This window comes from Ixodes scapularis, unplaced genomic scaffold, assembly GCF_016920785.2.
Source record: "Ixodes scapularis isolate PalLabHiFi unplaced genomic scaffold, ASM1692078v2 PGA_scaffold3__209_contigs__length_174095766, whole genome shotgun sequence".
Lineage (NCBI taxonomy): Eukaryota > Metazoa > Arthropoda > Arachnida > Ixodida > Ixodidae > Ixodes > Ixodes scapularis.
The window spans coordinates 60575014-60593103 of record NW_024609868.1 but is presented as its reverse complement, the minus strand read 5'-3'; the positions used below and the strand labels follow the sequence as shown (position 1 = coordinate 60593103).

General features: G+C 48.8%; 1 protein-coding gene across 4 annotated transcripts; it reads right to left on the bottom strand.

The window, feature by feature from the left end:
* Window positions 1-2015: 2015 nt before the first annotated feature.
* On the bottom strand, window positions 2016-17540 carry LOC115311377. 4 transcript variants are annotated; one of them, XM_040215117.3, is made up of 11 exons: window positions 17402-17540; window positions 11520-11609; window positions 11227-11334; window positions 10878-10983; window positions 10642-10731; window positions 10189-10555; window positions 9693-9857; window positions 9182-9368; window positions 8191-8430; window positions 7942-8113; window positions 2016-7879 (listed from the first exon to the last, which is right to left on the bottom strand). In XM_040215117.3, exons 3-11 carry the CDS (start codon window positions 11318-11320, stop codon window positions 7480-7482), a joined length of 1821 nt encoding a protein of 606 aa, XP_040071051.1. In that variant the 5' UTR covers window positions 11321-11334; window positions 11520-11609; window positions 17402-17540; the 3' UTR covers window positions 2016-7479. The 4 variants fall into 4 exon arrangements, with proteins under 4 accessions (XP_040071051.1, XP_029825856.2, XP_040071048.1 ...); XM_029969996.4 differs by lacking the exon at window positions 17402-17540 and having other exon boundaries at window positions 2016-7662; window positions 7734-7879; window positions 11520-11801; XM_040215114.3 differs by lacking the exon at window positions 17402-17540 and having other exon boundaries at window positions 11520-11801.
* Window positions 17541-18090: the final 550 nt, after the last annotated feature.

Genomic DNA, 18090 nt, shown 5'->3' with positions numbered 1-18090 from the left:
CACTAATCCCGTGCCAAACACGGTAGTCGGTTCGTGCTTTGTGTCGCGATGGCGTGTCGCGGAAACAGAAAACTTAGCGACACCAGCGAGGACGAAGACATCGCTTCTGCGATGGTGAAAGATCGCCGATTCGGCTTACAGCCATACATTTACGACCCATCTGCGTCGTCTTCATCTGAAGGCGACGGGGACGGGCCGGACACGCCACCACCAGCCCGTCGTGTGGGCTCCGCGAATTGGTAAGTTTTCTATTTCATTCGCGATCCAGAAATATTTCATTTTTTTTTCGTACATATTTTCGCGATTGGCAGGCGCGGCATGTATTGAAACGGCGGGATGTTGCTATGATATCAGGATATGCCTCCATCTTCTTGGTGCCGATCAAGGCTATGCATGCGCACTCTACCTTTACGAATTAGCAGTTGCAAAACATAGATACGCTGTGGCGATTGCCGGCGTGCGGTCGCCTCAGCCCGACAGGCTCCAACGCGCGAGCGATAATAATGGCAGTTTTCGGCACCGAAAACTGCCATTGTCAAACTTTTATGGATGAGGTAGATGTTGCAAACACCTTAGAAAACATCGAGTAAAGTTTCGTAGTGCCCTTGTATTTCCGGCATTCATTCATTGAGCAAAATTTGTCCCAACAGGTGCTCTTGCAACAGCTGCAGAGCGATGCTGACGGACTACGAGTCCCTGTGCTGCCGAGAGGTTGACCGTGCAAGAGAGCTCTGCCAGGACCAGGGGGTGTCCTGTATCACCAAGCACCCCTGGTTCGAGCTCTACTGCCTAAACAGGCCAGTGCTGGACCTGGCGTATGTCACAATGCAATACTTCTGCCCTTTGGATGCGGGGAACCGGACCCAAGAGGAGTATGTATATTCAACTGATCAGTGGTGTAGCCAGGAATTTTTTTCGGGGTCGGGGCCAAGGTGGCCGGGATGTCCACGACTTGGGGTGCGGAGAGGGGGAGGGGGTTCAAAATGCATGTGTATATTATAGTGTCAGCTAAATATTTGGGGGGGGGGGGGGCTGTAGACCCCCCCCCCCCCTTGTTGATTACACCCCTGCAGCTTATTGCAGTCATTCTAGTTGTTACGGCTGGCTTCCACTCCAAATATTCGTGTTTACAGCTACAAACACAGCGTTGGTGTCATGCTTTTTTCAGGCATTATGAAAAAGCCTGCCTCTAAAATCAAAATCTTGATATGTGGTCATTTCACCACACTAGTAATATTGATGTCATTATTCTCCTAAGAACAAGAAATTTATACGGTGTGCAAATATTTGAATATGAATCGAACATGAAGCTCTCAAATAATTCTATTTGCAAATCTGATTTCTCATATTAGGTATTGCGAAAGATGTGGTTGGTGCAGCACAAGCGAAATACTTTTTCCTTCCCTCCATTCTAGCAGGCTGTTGTATTGAACTTCCAAATATGCAAAATACATTTTAATTTTACCGGTCCACCCTGGTGTAGTGCGACAGGGTAAAGATAAATTAAAAGCAAGCTTTTGTGCCACTAACGGATACCAATTTTAGGGGGCACTGGAGCGTTTAAAATGAAAACATAGTTGGAAAGCACAATGTGTTACAAGAAAAAAAATGTGATAGGCAATTTTATTTCAGTGGCCACATTGTTATGGCCCAATTAGCATGACTGACCACCAATAATGTTCAGCAGCTGGTACTGCACAGGAACTTGTATTTGAGCTTGTTACATACACATGGTCTTCTATTCGATGATCGGTTCTTAATTCGATTTAGCTACTACGATTAGGTACTCGCACACCTTTCAAGAAAAAAAAAAGAATAACAGCAGTGTGCTTATCTGGTAACTGCAACACTGTGCATGTAAATAAACAGAATCAGACATCATTTATCTGTTAACTACCACACTGTGCATGTAAATAAACAGGGTCAGACATCATTTATCTGTTAACTGCCACACTGTGCATGTAAATAAACAGGGTCAGACATCATTTCAGAATAATTAGAGAGAGTACCCATGCTTTCAGAATTCCACCAAAAAAAGTTTATTGCTCTTTCCTACAATGACAATCTCGTTACCGTGAAACCGCACAATTGTCTATAGACCACAACATAAATATCGATACTGCAATGAAAAGCCCGAAAAACTAAATGGCAACAAACAGTGAAGATACACTTGTTCAAGCAGTATTAAATATAATTAAAATCCTTCTGCATACAAAATGTTGTTAGAAGTTCCCCATGCTACAGGACAGTAATGATGTAAACTGCGAGATGTCATTGGAGATTGTTGACACTATACAAACGCATAGTAGAAAAGGTCAGAAGCAAATAGTGATTAGCTTTTCCCTCTTTGCTCAGAGTTCAACGCTGGTTTCTGCCATCTCATCTCATTACAGGAAGTACCGCTACACGGCATACCACCAGTTCACCTGGTGGGTGCACAAGAGGCTGGGGCGGGGAAACCGAGTGGTGCTGCCCAGCTGCGTCGTCTGTCAGATTCGGCAAGAATTCCCGTCCACAGATGGGACATACAGGGGGTTCAAAAAATAAAAAAAGTATTGGCCACCTGAAGGACTCGTTTACGGCATGTTTTGTCCAGCCCTTCAAAGACACCTTCATCAATAAAAGACAGCAAATGTCACCAAGCTCTAGGCTCGTAAGTTTAGCAATAGGTTGCAACCTATGAACCTAAGAATGGCTTGCGAGGTCGTTAATGACTAGTAGGTACGATAACGTGAACAGTTAAGTTTTCCTGATTATAATGCGTTTTTCATTCAACAGAGCGGAACTTCACCTGTGCTTTTTCAGACTGTTCAGGCAGTGAAGAGGGAGAAGCTAAGTTTTATCATCTACCATAATATCTCAAGAGAAGACCCATCCCCAAAAGATAGCCCACCCTGATTTTCAGCATAACTTCTTATTATCCTAATGGCTTTAGTTGAACTCAATTTTGCACGCTGAAAGTTAGTCCACCCTGTATTTTCGCCTAATATGCTCTCAGTTTTACGTGGGCTGTCTCTTGGTATATTATGGTAAGTCGCTCCTATTTACTGCATAAGTGGTTTTAGTGATAAACATTTGATTTGCAAAAGTAGAAGTTAAAAACTAGCGATAGCTTATTCGCATTAACCGCACTGCACCGTGTGCATGGTGCAACACCGGCAACCAAGTCGAAGATGTATGGTAATTCCAAATTCTCGTATATCTTTGTAGCAAGAACTTGAGCCTCCAGCAAAATTGGCGCATATATCCTGCATATGAGCTTCCATTCAAAGCAAAGCTGCATTTGTCCACAGAAAAGGCAGACTAACATAAAACAAAGTGTCACAGTAGCACCTGAAACTCGAGAATTCCGAGGCAGTCATTGGGTTCAAACGGTTGATTGACCAAAATGAAGTTGCAAGTGTTGCTCGCTGGAAGGACAAAACAAAGAGGTGGGAAAAGGCGGTGGTTCTTTGCCAATGAATGTAAGAAAATTTACATTTGTTATTAAACAGCTGATACGTAGTCACCTTGGAAATCACTGTCTAAACCAGATTTGTAACACTTGTGGTGATCAAGTCTTCAAGCAAGGCACAAAAATGCAGCTGGCAACTGTAGTTCATATGCTTGAGTAAGGTCCAGTGTAAAAGATACCAACCCACTTTGCAAATTAGTTAGTTTTTGTATCATCGTCATAGGATACACCACGGCTTTCACCATCTGCAGGATTATGACTGCTCACCACCAGATGACCAAGCAGCAGATGAGGATGAAAATCGTAATGACCAAGCGGAGAGCGAACTCCGTCTCCAATGGTCTCATTCCCAATGAATGGGCCCGTTCCCAGGTGGCTTGGGAGACAAGCAAGGGTACTACTGAGAAGAATCGCAGAGGATATGGCGTGCACACCCGAGAGAAGAGCAAAGTAGAGCTGAGAAGGACAACTACCAGTCTGCAAATTCCGTAAAAATTCCAGTAGTCCAATTGGTCTCGGATGCCTCCTTTGAGAATGCCATGGTCTTCAAACTACCAGCCAAGCACTGTAAAGAGCCACCTCTAGAGGGCCTCCTTACAAGCAACAACACTTCCTGCGTTCCATTCTTGATCATATTCATGAGGCAAGTTGGGATTTTTTTTTTTAACCCAACCTCCTTCCTATACCATCTGCCCTGTCCTCGCTAATATCAGCAGCCTCCGATAACCCCCTTTCTTGTCTTTTGGCTCCTGAAACATTTTTACTCTACTACTGCATGTGGCGATCAACTTTTTCCTCATGCAAAGATTGAAACTTTGAGCCTTTAAACAAAATCTTCGGATGCAAGTCGGCCAAGAACTGGCTTCTGTCATGTATCGGCTGGTGGCCAAGAGATAGCGTTGCCAGGCAAATGCACTTACCAGCGCTCTTCAAAAGCACGGGCCTGGGGCACGGTACGTGTGCACGGGCATTGGGATTTGAGGCACCATTAAAAAGCAACGTTTGGACGCTCCTTGGTGTTGTGCTTGGGCTTTACCCAGGATACATTACATTTTAGCGACGAGGTCGGTCAACGTCCAAGAACTACAGCGGGATGACCACCCAAGGCAAGCTGGAAGAATTCGACCAGACAGCTTCTACTGCAAGGCGAACAGAATAACAGATCCTTAAAAGAAAAGGGCCCTACTGCTTACACGTTGTGGAGCACAGACGTACAAAGTCGTGCGAGCACTGGCTGCACCGAGAACACCCAGAAGTGTCAATTTCGGTGAACTCATGGTGATGCTGCTTTGACCCGCAGCCGTCGGAGCTCTTCGGCACAACGAAGTTCCAGCGAAGAGACCAGCAGCCTGGGAGTCAATTTCCAGCTACACGACAGCCCTAAAGAAGCTAGCTGCTGATTGTAACTTTGGGATTCTAGTGACACAGGCGGCTGCAACAACTTCCAGTACCGCAGGCATGGGTTTGGCTACAACTGGAACGACAGCTGGTTCCGTCAACTTGGGAGCAACTGGAACTTCAGTTCCGGTGAGTCAACCAGTTTTCAACCCAACCATGCTACCTCTCGACGTCAGGCTGAGATTGTTTTGTTCGTGGCATAAGAGACGAGCATCTACAACAGAGTCTGTTTGCAGGGACCAACTTAACGTTTCATAAAGCATACGACATGGCCGTGCGGACAGAAAGTGCTGCACAACATCAACGAGATTTGAAAACCCAAAAATCTTAGGTTTAAGCTGTCAAAAAAGCAATATTACTGCTGAAATTGTAAAAACGGAAAGACAAAACAAACTGTCAGAATCCCAGACGTGCTACCGATGCCAAGAACAGCATTCGGCGTTCTCGTGCAAGTTCCAAAATACACGATGTAACCTCTGCCCCAAGAAGGGGCATGTCAAAAAGGCTTGTTTCAAGAAGTTAAGGGCGCAGCACCAAGCGTGGATGACACACAACGTGGAACAGGACAATGAGACCCTTGATTCTGATGATGATCTTTCGGACAAGTCATGGAGCCTGCATGAGCTGAATGCTGCCTAAGGTCATCCTGGAGATTGAAAACCGAGAGCTGGAATTTGAGATCAATTCGACAGATGCTTGCTCAATCATCAATGAAGCCACGTATTGTCCTCTGTAGCCCACGAAGCCCCAATCACTGAACCAGGAGGGAATAATCCTTCATACCTGGTCAGGAGAAATTTTACAAGTACTTGGAAAGGCGAATGTTTGCGTCAGGCATTGATTGAAACAATACATCTTGTCGTTGGTAGTGACACGTGGAACCAGTTCCAGTCTTCAGGAAGAGACTGGTTCAAAGAGCTGAAGATTAGGGTCTGTGGAATTCACCTCCTCGGCACCAGAAACAACATTGTGAACATTTTGAAGGTACATGAGGATGTTTCTGATGCGAAGATCACGGGGCACAAGGGTCCGCCTGTAAACTTTGATTTAAAAGGGGACGCTACTGCCAATTCCCTCCAATCACAGCCCGTGCCGTTCGCACTGCGTACCGCAGTAGAGGTTGAATTGAAAACTCTCGAGAACCAAGGTATTTTCGAACCGACAAAGCACTTAGAGTGGGCTATACCGGTGGTAGTTGTCCGAAAGAAAGGCGGGACCATTTGGCTATGTGGAGACTACCGAAGTACGGTAAACAAGGAGGCGAAAGCCGCAGTGCACCCTATGCTGACGATTCCAGAAATCCTAACCAATCTGCAAAACAGGTTGGTATTTTCTACACTGGACCTTGCTCAAGCGTATCAACAACTACAGTTAACAACAGAAACAGCCGACGTGTTAACCATTAACACTGCAAAAGGCCTCTACAGGGTAAAAAGAATGCCATTTGGGATCGCCGCCAACACCAGCGATTTTCTATCGATTCATGAAAGCAGTACTACCTAAAATCCCGCGGATCGGGGTATACCTCGATGACGCTATCAGCGGTACGACCGCAGCAGAACATGACTCAACTGGATACAGTTTTGATGCGACTTGCTCAGGCTGGACTTCAACTCAAGAGGTGCAAGTTACGTTTTGCAGTGGAACAAGTTGTATACCTCGGATACATCATCGATACTGCCGGGATACACCCGACAGAGGAGAAACTGAAAGCGACCAAAGAGATGCCCGAACCAACATGCCAAACAATGCTGCAGTCGTTTCTTCGTCTTCTAGCGTTTTTCGATCGGTTTTTGGCAAACAGGGCAACAATCACGAAAGACCTCTACATATTTCTAGAGAAAGACGTCCCCGGTGAATGGCAGGAAACAAATTGGCGAGCCTTTAGACAGTTAAAGTATGTTATTGCACAGCGTGCAGTTCTCGCACACTACGATAAAAACAAAAGCTTGAGCGTGTCATGTGACGCAACCCTCTACGGCATCGAGGCAGTATTAGCTCAGCTAGATTCAGATAGAAACAAAACACCGATCGTCTTTACATCAAGAATGCTCATTAAGGTCGAAAAGGATTTCTTCTAACTGGATTGTGAGGGGCTGGCTACTATCTTTGCCATACACCGTTTTCATCACTACGTCGCAAGGCGTCACGTGAAAAGAATTACTCCCAATTGGATCGTAAAAGGCTGGCTATTATATTCGCCATGGACCGTTTTCACCGCTACGTTGCGGCGCATCACGTGACCATAACGACTGACCACCAACCACTGTTGGGCATCATAGGACAGGAGTCCCCAGTACCGACTGTGCTTTCACCAAGTAGGACATGCTGGTGTGTTAAGCTGGGAGCCTATGATTATAACCTAATCTCTAGACCAGGAAAGCGAAATTAAAACGCTGATGCTTTAGGCAGACTACCATTGCCCGAGACTGACAATGAGCAACATCCTTCAGGCAACGTACTGATGTTAGAAGCCCCGACGAAACCTCCCATGACTGAAAAGGAACTGGCCGACAACACAGCAGTGGATCCCATTCTTGCTGAGGTTTTCCGAACGGTCAAACACGGTGAAGTGAAAAAGCTGGAGCGTAGCGCAAGAAGCTGCATCAAGCAAGTGGAACCTTGGCCTACATCAGACTACCGAGTAAACCTAGAGCAGTGCTGTTGCACCAATGCCTGTTTATCTCCATGCTGATACGCACTAGAAAGAAATGGAGGTGCATCCTGGTTGCAGAGGGCAGCTGCAGCCTTGTAGGATGGCAGCGTTGAGCAGAGGTGCAGCACAACTGCCATGAGCTCCCCCACATACTCTGTAATGAGACATTCAAAGCAATTAAAAAATCTGCACCAGCCACGTACAAATATGAGCACGGGCATATACCATAGGTGCAGTCAGTCTTGCGCTTAGCAACAGTGGGTCCTTTCTTTGCTTTTGGATACTTGATGACCCACATCTTCTCTCCTTTCTTGGTCACCGCTTGGGGCCTTCCCGCATTTTCGTTGTAATGGAGGGCAGCGAGGTAGGTCCTGTACAAGATATGCATGACAAAAAAACACCTAAACAGGAAATAACCAAATTTCTTACACACCTGGCCTTCATGCTTCGGAAGCTGAAGTGGACCTGCTTCGGCGCAAACTGCAACAGAGTACTATGAAAGCACTCTGTTGCAAATGTCTGCGCCGATGTGGACAGTCGAGGAATGTCGCGAAGCAGGTGAGTGGAGAGCACGATCTCCTCCAGCTTCTGGTGCGCAGGGGACCCTACAACAAGAACGTGGGACATAGTGCAATGCAGAAAGCGTATTTCAAGCCTCACAAAAATAAAAATCTGTCCTTACCTTCTGCTAGCCACTTTTTCTCTAGCTCCTCATGCTCACACTCTGGGAAGAGAGGGTCAGCGTGGGTATGCACACCCACTACGTGTGCCACCAGAGACTTCCATTTTGGCAGGATGAGGTCCTGGTTGTCGACACTTGACCCAGCACACCAGTACAGATGGTTCACCACTGCCCTTGTCCAAGACCCGAGCTCCTCTAAATGCCGTGACTTGGCAGCTGCAGCCAGCTTTTTCTTGATGCCTGAAGTGAAATGTTGTAAACAAGGTAAACATGATGCATGCGGGGCACCTTTGGAAAGCCAACAGGCTCTTTTGAAACTCCAGTGCCAGCTGGAACCTGTCACGCATACTTCAATCTCTTTTTTACTAGCAGCAGCAACAAAGCGTGGCCAAAGCTGGCAGACCTTCTTTTTCTGGAAGCTGCCACAACACCGTTCATATTTTTATGTCTAGATATACCAGGTCTTTCAGTGAAAGCTTTTAAAAATTACTGAAAATAGGTTATCTGAAAAGCAAAGAGGCAAAACAAAAACAAAGAATTTTGAAGGCTACCACCATGGTAGTAAGTAAAGTAAAAAGTAAAAAGAAGCAACCAGCTTCAAGATAGTCACCAACAAACTTTGCGCCGTAATGGGTATGGTAGGACAGGTGCGTATAGTGATATCAAATTTCGAAAATCATACCCATTACAGCGCAAAGTCTGTCGGTGAATATCTCTAAGCCAGTTGCTTCTTTTTACTTTTTGTAAATTGCTTTAGATGACCATGGTGGCAGCCTTCAAAACCCTAATTGCAACATGGCCCTAAAAATTGCTAATTAGAAATTTAAATAGCCCATTTTAGTTAGTTAGATAGCTCAATTTTATATCTTTTGCAACTCTTAACACTTCCCACGGCTGGGGAAGTTTACATTTTCCCAAAGGCTGCCTTCAGGACCACTGCCCAAGCTGGTGATAGTCTCATTGGGATAGATGGAACCTTTTTAAATCTTACCCTTCCCCACATGCCAGCAATCAAAAAGGTGGCAGATATCTGGGTGTTCTCGTCCCAGCCAAGCATTGAGCTGGGGATGCCGGTCGGTTACCAGGATGGCCACAATCAACGAGTGGGCCTCAAAAATGCTGAGGGACCTCTTGAGGCCTTCCAGCTCCATATGATAGCTGCCCCCAGTTTCATTGGACTAAAAGAAACAAACGAGGACAACATGAAGCAGCACAAACGAAACAAAATATGCCAGTTTGTACACCACAATGTCTGAACATTGAGGTGCGTGTCTTTCCATTGCTGTGTCCAAGTCACAGTAAAGGGAAATGAGTGTAACTCACATCTCTCGATTTTGTAATTCACATTTCCACACTTTGTAATGATGATAACAAATTATTAAAAAAATTACAAGCTACATGGCTGAAAAAATGCTCAGCAGATATTTACCTAGTTGCAAGTATAACATTATATGCTTATGGCAGCATAGAATCTGGAGCACCTATAGAATTTGTGTACATACCTGGACGGTTTCAACGTGAATGACCTTGTTGTCATCGGCATCAAGCATCGTGTAGGAGCCATACTTGGCCGAGTGGCCAGGTGAGTCTGCTCTCCCGTCAGCGGCGATGGTGAGGTGCCTGCCTGCAGCAGCTGCGAACAACTCGTTCTGATGCTTGTTCCAGACCTGGTTACGAAAAATACAGGATAGGCAACTGGGCTTGAAACAGAGACCGAGTTTAAATTAGGTCACATTTTCTTTACAGAATCTACTATTATGTCTTAATGAATGTGTTTTAATGGTTCGAGGACCAAATTTGGCCTACAAGACCAACACACGAGCAGAAAGAAGGAATTTCAGCCATGGGTTACTCCTTTCCAAACCAGGAACGAAACCACTCGTTTCTGTAGTAAACAGTTTCTAGGCCCACTTTATTGTGGTCACGAGGAGCAAAGAGCACAGGGAAAACATGGGGGGGGGGGGGGGGTGTTTCTGTCAGTTTTTAACTTCAGAGTACCTTTTCGATTGAGGGCAGGAGAAAGGCCTTCTGGATGTTGAAGAAGGTGCCATAGGAGAAACAGACAATCCCCATGCTGGTGAGTGTTCTGAGTGTCTTCTTTACGCAGCTGCCACTGAACAGGATTGCCGCAGCCATTAGGATACTCCCCACCGGCTTCCGCTTGATGATGGGCTGGCTGCACCAGTCATTCACGTGTCCACTCCGACAAATTGAGTAGACTTGCAGGCTGCAGCCAACGACACTCTTGTCCACGTGGATCAGGGGAGCAGCACATACTTGGCACTTCCCCAGGAGAAGGTCAAGGCAAGACTCGAATACAATGAATTTCCTCTCCTTTACCAAAGATGGTGTTTCCCTCTCAAGCCTGCGACACAAAAACCAACATCATCTCAACAAACTGTCTAAGCATGATAGATGATCTCATAAATTCTTACACGACTGCATACGGACCTAACAGAGCTGTCCTCTGGTGGACAATACGTAGGGTCATCTCTTTCCGGTGGCTGCTTCCCTGATACACCCAGGTCTTCTGAATCAGAACTGCACAAAAGGGGGGTCACAAAGTGATGTCTGGGAGTTGCAGGGCCTCAGGGAACTCCTAAAACTAACACAGAAATAGGTGGAGAGGTTGTTGCCAGATGGCGTTCAGATGCTCTAGGCATTGTAGGCCCAAGACCTTTGCATACCTCTGTTCTGGATCACCACAGTTTGACGAGGAAGAGGTCTGCGGCATAATTCCAGAAAGCTCCGTCTGCACTTTCTTGTTCCTCGATGGTATACATGCTTGTGTACCTAGCAAAAAATCTAAGGCATTAGAAATGTGCTCCATTTAAATATAATGAATGGGTTTTTGACTTAAACTCTGTGTGCTAACTACACCAAGCTCTCTTTAACAAATACCAAACATCTGCACAGCTCAAACATCGAGATATATCTGACACCACCTCCTTCTCAGTTTAACTCGCTCAAGTAGAATTCGAACAGAATTAAAATGATTCTCGTGTCAGTATATTTAGTTTACATGAATGACCGTACCTGCGTTTCTGCCGAAGCCTGTTGTCTGCGTCATCACGGACCGTGTCTCGTAACGTGCCGATGCTGAAAACACAGGATGTCTAGCAGCAGTCATTGCTCTCAAGGCTGCTGTAAAGTAAACGAAAAGCAGAAATAGTCAATGATTGAGAAACAAAGGAACCTTTGTAGCAACAAAAGCGCTGTGTAGATGTCAAATGTGACAATCACTTTGCCAATATGAAGAGGCCTTTGACGGTTTTGCTCAATACAGGTGACGCAAAAGAGTATAGTCCCGCTTCGGTGTGCTTGCATACCTGTCTGGGTGCGGGCGTCGTCAGTCCATATCAGAGAGGTGGGGGAGGCCACAGGTGGACGCAGAATGGAAACCAACGCACCAAACGTACCTATGGACATATATCAATCAGCGTAAAGGTGCATGATTGAGCGACAAGAAAACTTTAGAAGCAACACAAGCACTGTGTACATGCGTCTGGTGGTTCTGCTTGAAGCAGGTGACACTACGAAGTATAGGTCCCGCTTGGAGCACCTGAGGGGGGATCGGTGGCCGAGTGGGCTAGCGCACACCAGCTCAGAGCACGTGGAGCGAAAGCTCGCGCTGCAGAACCCAAGATGCTGGGTTTTATCCCCACCCCTGCCTGTTTTGATCTGAATGAGCATCGTACCAGCGTGCGGTCGTGCATCACTACTGCGTGATGTTCGTTAAGGACCCCAGGCTAGTGGCTGTACTGCACTGGGTAAATTTCTCATCTACAGCTGGGAGACAAGTCGCCCGTTGAGGTAGACCAAGTTCTAGACTTTATAAACATACACACAACCCAATTTTTTTTTTTCTTGAAGCACCTGCATACCTGTCGGGGTGCAGGCTCCATTCGTCAGCGTCAAAGCAGTGGGTGAGGCCGCTGGTAGAGCCAGCCTGGAACCCAACGCTCGAGGGGCGCCTATGAACAGACATGAATCAGCATAGAAGTGCATGATCGAGACACAAAAAACCTTAGAGCAACATTAGCACTGTGTGGATACGTCTGGCAGTTCCGCTTGAAGCAGGTGACACCACGCAGTATAGGTCCCATCGGAGTGCCTTCATACCTGTCGGGGTGCAGGCTCCATTCGTCCGCGTCAAAGCAGTGGGTGAGGCCGCTGGTAGAGGCAGCCTGGAACCCAACGCTCCAGGGGCGCCTATGAACAGACATGAATCAGCATAGAAGTGCATGATTGAGACACAAAAAACCTTAGAGCAACATTAGCACTGTGTAGATGCGTCTGGCAGTTCCGCTTGAAGCAGGTGACACCACGCAGTATAGGTCCCATCGGAGTGCCTGCATACCTGTCGGGGTGCAGGCTCCATTCGTCCGCGTCAAAGCAGTGGGTGAGGCCGCTGGTAGAGGCAGCCTGGAACCCAACGCTCGAGGGGCGCCTATGAACAGACATGAATCAGCATAGAAGTGCATGATCGAGACACAAAAAACCTTAGAGCAACATTAGCACTGTGTGGATGCGTCTGGCAGTTCCGCTTGAAGCAGGTGACACCACGCAGTATAGGTCCCATCGGAGTGCCTTCATACCTGTCGGGGTGCGGGCTCCATCTGTTCGTGTCGGAGCAGTCGGCGAGGCCGCAGGTGGGCAACCCAACGCTCCAGGGGCGCCTATGAACAGACATGAATCAGCATAGAAGTGCCTGATCGAGACACAAAAAACCTTAGAGCAACATTAGCACTGTGTGGATGCGTCTGGCAGTTCCGCTTGAAGCAGGTGACACCACGCAGTATAGGTCCCATCGGAGTGCCTTCATACCTGTCGGGGTGCAGGCTCCATTCGTCCGCGTCAAAGCAGTGGGTGAGGCCGCTGGTAGAGGCAGCCTGGAACCCAACGCTCCAGGGGCGCCTATGAACAGACATGAATCAGCATAGAAGTGCATGATCGAGACACAAAAAACCTTAGAGCAACATTAGCACTGTGTAGATGCGTCTGGCAGTTCCGCTTGAAGCAGGTGACACCACGCAGTATAGGTCCCATCGGAGTGCCTGCATACCTGTCGGGGTGCAGGCTCCATTCGTCCACGTCAAAGCAGTGGGTGAGGCCGCTGGTAGAGGCAGCCTGGAACCCAACGCTCGAGGGGCGCCTATGAACAGACATGAATCAGCATAGAAGTGCATGATCGAGACACAAAAAACCTTAGAGCAACATTAGCACTGTGTGGATGCGTCTGGCAGTTCCGCTTGAAGCAGGTGACACCACGCAGTATAGGTCCCATCGGAGTGCCTTCATACCTGTCGGGGTGCGGGCTCCATCTGTTCGTGTCGGAGCAGTCGGCGAGGCCGCAGGTGGGCAACCCAACGCTCCAGGGGCGCCTATGAACAGACATGAATCAGCCTAGAAGTGCCTGATCGAGACACAAAAAACCTTAGAGCAACATTAGCACTGTGTGGATGCGTCTGGCAGTTGCGCTTGAAGCAGGTGACACCACGCAGTATAGGTCCCATCGGAGTGCCTTCATACCTGCTGGGGTGCGGGCTCCATCTGTTCGTGTCAGAGCGGTCGGCGAGGCCGCAGGTGGGCAACCCAACGCTCCAGGGGTGCCTATGAACAGACATGAATCAGCATAGAAGTGCATGATCGAGACACAAAAAACCTTAGAGCAACATTAGCACTGTGTGGATGCGTCTGGCAGTTCCGCTTGAAGCAGGTGACACCACGCAGTATAGGTCCCATCGGAGTGCCTTCATACCTGCTGGGGTGCGGGCTCCATCTGTTCGTGTCAGAGCGGTCGGCGAGGCCGCAGGTGGGCAACCCAACGCTCCAGGGGTGCCTATGAACAGACATGAATCAGCATAGAAGTGCATGATCGAGACACAAAAAACCTTAGAGCAACATTAGCACTGTGTGGATGCGTCTGGCAGTTCCGCTTGAAGCAGGTGACACCACGCAGTATAGGTCCCATCGGAGTGCCTGCATACCTGTCGGGGTGCAGGCTCCATTCGTCCGCGTCAAAGCAGTGGGTGAGGCCGCTGGTAGAGGCAGCCTGGAACCCAACGCTCGAGGGGCGCCTATGAACAGACATGAATCAGCATAGAAGTGCATGATCGAGACACAAAAAACCTTAGAGCAACATTAGCACTGTGTAGATGCGTCTGGCAGTTCCGCTTGAAGCAGGTGACACCACGCAGTATAGGTCCTATCGGAGTACCTGCATACCTGTCGGGGTGCAGGCTCCATTCGTCCGCGTCAAAGCAGTGGGTGAGGCCGCTGGTAGAGGCAGCCTGGAACCCAACGCTCGAGGGGCGCCTATGAACAGACATGAATCAGCATAGAAGTGCATGATCGAGACACAAAAAACCTTAGAGCAACATTAGCACTGTGTGGATGCGTCTGGCAGTTCCGCTTGAAGCAGGTGACACCACGCAGTATAGGTCCCATCGGAGTGCCTTCATACCTGTCGGGGTGCGGGCTCCATCTGTTCGTGTCGAAGCGGTCGGCGAGGCCGCAGGTGGGCAACCCAACGCTCCAGGGGCGCCTATGAACAGACATGAATCAGCATAGAAGTGCATGATCGAGACACAAAAAACCTTAGAGCAACATTAGCACTGTGTGGATGCGTCTGGCAGTTCCGCTTGAAGCAGGTGACACCACGCAGTATAGGTCCCATCGGAGTGCCTTCATACCTGTCGGGGTGCAGGCTCCATTCGTCCGCGTCAAAGCAGTGGGTGAGGCCGCTGGTAGAGGCAGCCTGGAACCCAACGCTCCAGGGGCGCCTATGAACAGACATGAATCAGCATAGAAGTGCATGATCGAGACACAAAAAACCTTAGAGCAACATTGGCACTGTGTGGATGCGTCTGGCAGTTCCGCTTGAAGCAGGTGACACCACGCAGTATAGGTCCCATCGGAGTGCCTTCATACCTGTTGGGGTGCGGGCTCCATCTGTTCGTGTCGGAGCGGTCGGCGAGGCCGCAGGTGGGCAACCCAACGCTCCAGGGGTGCCTATGAACAGACATGAATCAGCATAGAAGTGCATGATCGAGACACAAAAAACCTTAGAGCAACATTAGCACTGTGTGGATGCGTCTGGCAGTTCCGCTTGAAGCAGGTGACACCACGCAGTATAGGTCCCATCGGAGTGCCTTCATACCTGTCGGGGTGCGGGCTCCATCTGTTCGTGTCGGAGCGGTCGGCGAGGCCGCAGGTGGGCAACCCAACGCTCCAGGGGCGCCTATGAACAGACATGAATCAGCATAGAAGTGCATGATCGAGACACAAAAAGCCTTAGAGCAACATTAGCACTGTGTGGATGCGCTGGCAGTTCCGCTTGAAGCAGGTGACACCACGCAGTATAGGTCCCATTGGAGTGCCTGCATACCTGTAAAGGTGCTGGCACTGTCTGTCCGCGTTATTGCAGTGGGGGAGGCCGCAGGTGCAACCAGCCGACATGCCAACACACTTGGAGTCACTGGAGAGATGCAAGAGAGAAGACGGAAGAATGTTAAGGGGGTGTTATTGCTTTTGGCCCAGGAGTATGGGCCCACTGGTGCAGCACTCACAGCCCACACATTGTTACGTTAAAAGACATTCAAGTTACGTCAATAACCTTACCTGTTCTAACGGCTGTTTCTTCTAGCTCGTTTGTAGGCTCCCAACATGTGTCTGCACCTCCGACCAGGAAGTTGGTGGAATCACGCAGAGGTGCCTGATGCTCAGGGGAAAATAGCATATGATTTACTGGCCATTAAGAAAAATAAAGTGCATGGAAATTTAGAGAGGTGGATGGTTGTCGTTGCAGATACGCTCTACACTGTAGGTAGGAAATCCAGCCAGTGCAGTACTACCGCTACCCCGGGGTTTTGAAGGGACGTCACATACTACTGATATACTACCGCATGCCAGCACAATGTTTATCCAAGTTAAGACTGGTAAGGTAGGGGTCGAACCCTAGATCCTTGAATTGCTGCAGTGCGTGCGTTCGATCCGGCGCTCTAACCCACCTTGCCAAAGCTCTTCGATGATGAGCGGAACGGCTTGAAAAAGAAAGCACGATCGGCCACGGCTGAACCGCATGAAAGCGATTTGGCGAGCGATGAGCTAGGCTATCGCTGGTCGCTGTCGCCTGTCGCAGTGTTCGGTTCTAAATTCCCTGAACACTTTGGTCATCGCCTGGAGGTCGCTGCGTGCGATTTGCCTCGGCGAGTGACAAACTGAGCAACAGGTCTCCTGGAAAATCGCTCACATGCTGGATGAAACAGACAAGCATAAACCGCATGAAAGCGACTTGGCAAGTGACGAGACAAGCAACGGCGACCCGCTTCGCTGTTGCTCGGTCGGTCGCGCGAGGAGGCAAACCGCATGAAAGCGACGGGGGCAAGTGGCCAGGACGGTGAGCGACGTTTTCTAGAAGAGTAAAGCTATACGCACTATGTCGTGCACCTCGATCGGAAATGGCTATAAACACTACGCAGAGAGCTGATGCCATCATGTCATTTGGGTCACCCTTTTCGGACGGCGTGTGTTTAACCGAACCTTACCCCCCTTGCCTGCGTTCAAGCCGCTTCGCGGCGACACTGTGCGGCTGCTAATTGCAAAACTTAACCTGTACACGCCGCTTCGCGGCGTCCAGCCGGCAACCCAAGCCCCGCTGTCCCCTCCTGCACCTCCGGAAAGCGAGTCCCATACCATTCAGTTCTGCAAAATTTCGTAAATATCAATCCTTATCTTTTTTTTTTTTTTTTTTTTTTTCAGTGTTCTTTGTAGTAAAGAAATGTCTTAAACATCGTAAATGCCCTACAAAAAAAAATAGTGATAAAAAAAAAAAAAACTAAGGAAACGTCACCCTCATTGGGGATCGAACCGCGGACCGCTGCGTATAAAGCAGACACCTTACTATCATGCTACGCCACCTCTTTGGAAACTCGTCGCTGATACGAGCTTCGCGTAGTGCGTAGGGCCATTTCCAGTCAAGGTGCACGACGTAGTGCGTATAGCTTTACTCTTTCCAGTAATCTAAGAACCGAGCGATGCGACTGGCGACAGTGAGAAATCTCCGTCGCTCGTCGCAGACTCTCGACTCCGTCGCTCGTCGCAGACTCTCGACGCCGTCGCTCGTCTCGTCACTCGCTAAATCGCTTACATGCGGTTCGGCTTTCATTGCAGAACTCGGAAATACTCGACAGACAACATGCTCCCTTACCACTCTGCGTCGCTTGTCAAGGGGTTCGCTGCGCTCGCCAGATCTCCGCTTCTTTGAAAATAAACGGGGCAAAACTCCTGGTTTGAGTTGTACGTTCCTCACCGGGAAGCCCAAGGACTCCATCACCCTGGGGCTTCGCACGTAGTCCTCATCACGAAAGTGATGGGAACACAAGCGATCACTCGTAGTTGGAAGCCACGCCGGGGAGGACGGTCGTGCGAGCCGGATCCAAAGCGCACGAAGTTGTTCATCCTTTGGGAACTGGTGAATAGGTTTTCCGCACCGAATCAGGAGGTTGCCGCAGTCCTCTACCGCACAGTGCCGCACCATCTCGGCATTAGAACGCGACAGGATGATCTAAGCGTTCTAGAGACCGAGGTACGCAAGCGATCGGGCCACCACAACTCAATGCAACGAGTCCACCGTCGCCATCGTCGGGAACATGGCGAAGGGGTGAAGGCAGAGCAGGCAGCGAAGGCTTGATAATTGCGTTGAGAACTAGAGAAGAGGCGTAGTGAGCCGTACTTCCGCAGAGCGGCGCTGCTCCGTTCTTCCAGGAGACAACCCGTGAGACGACCTAGGTCACTTCCCGGCAATGTACCTAGACGGACATTCCAAACGAGGCGTTCGCGACAAACACCAGGTGCTGTTTGGGAATCGTTTAATTCGTTCTAAAATTCGTTTTCGTG

Excerpts from the sequence above, each read along its gene's own strand:
- LOC115311377 (XM_040215114.3), bottom strand. The coding sequence starts at position 11,619 with ATGTCCATAGGTACGTTTGGTGCGTTGGTTTCCATTCTGCGTCCACCT. Across the intron at positions 9,858-10,188 it reads TCCTGCCCTCAATCGAAAAG|GTCTGGAACAAGCATCAGAA; the intron begins GTACTCTGAAGT and ends TTTCGTAACCAG. Across the intron at positions 8,431-9,181 it reads TTGCTGGCATGTGGGGAAGG|GCATCAAGAAAAAGCTGGCT; the intron begins GTAAGATTTAAA and ends ATTTCACTTCAG.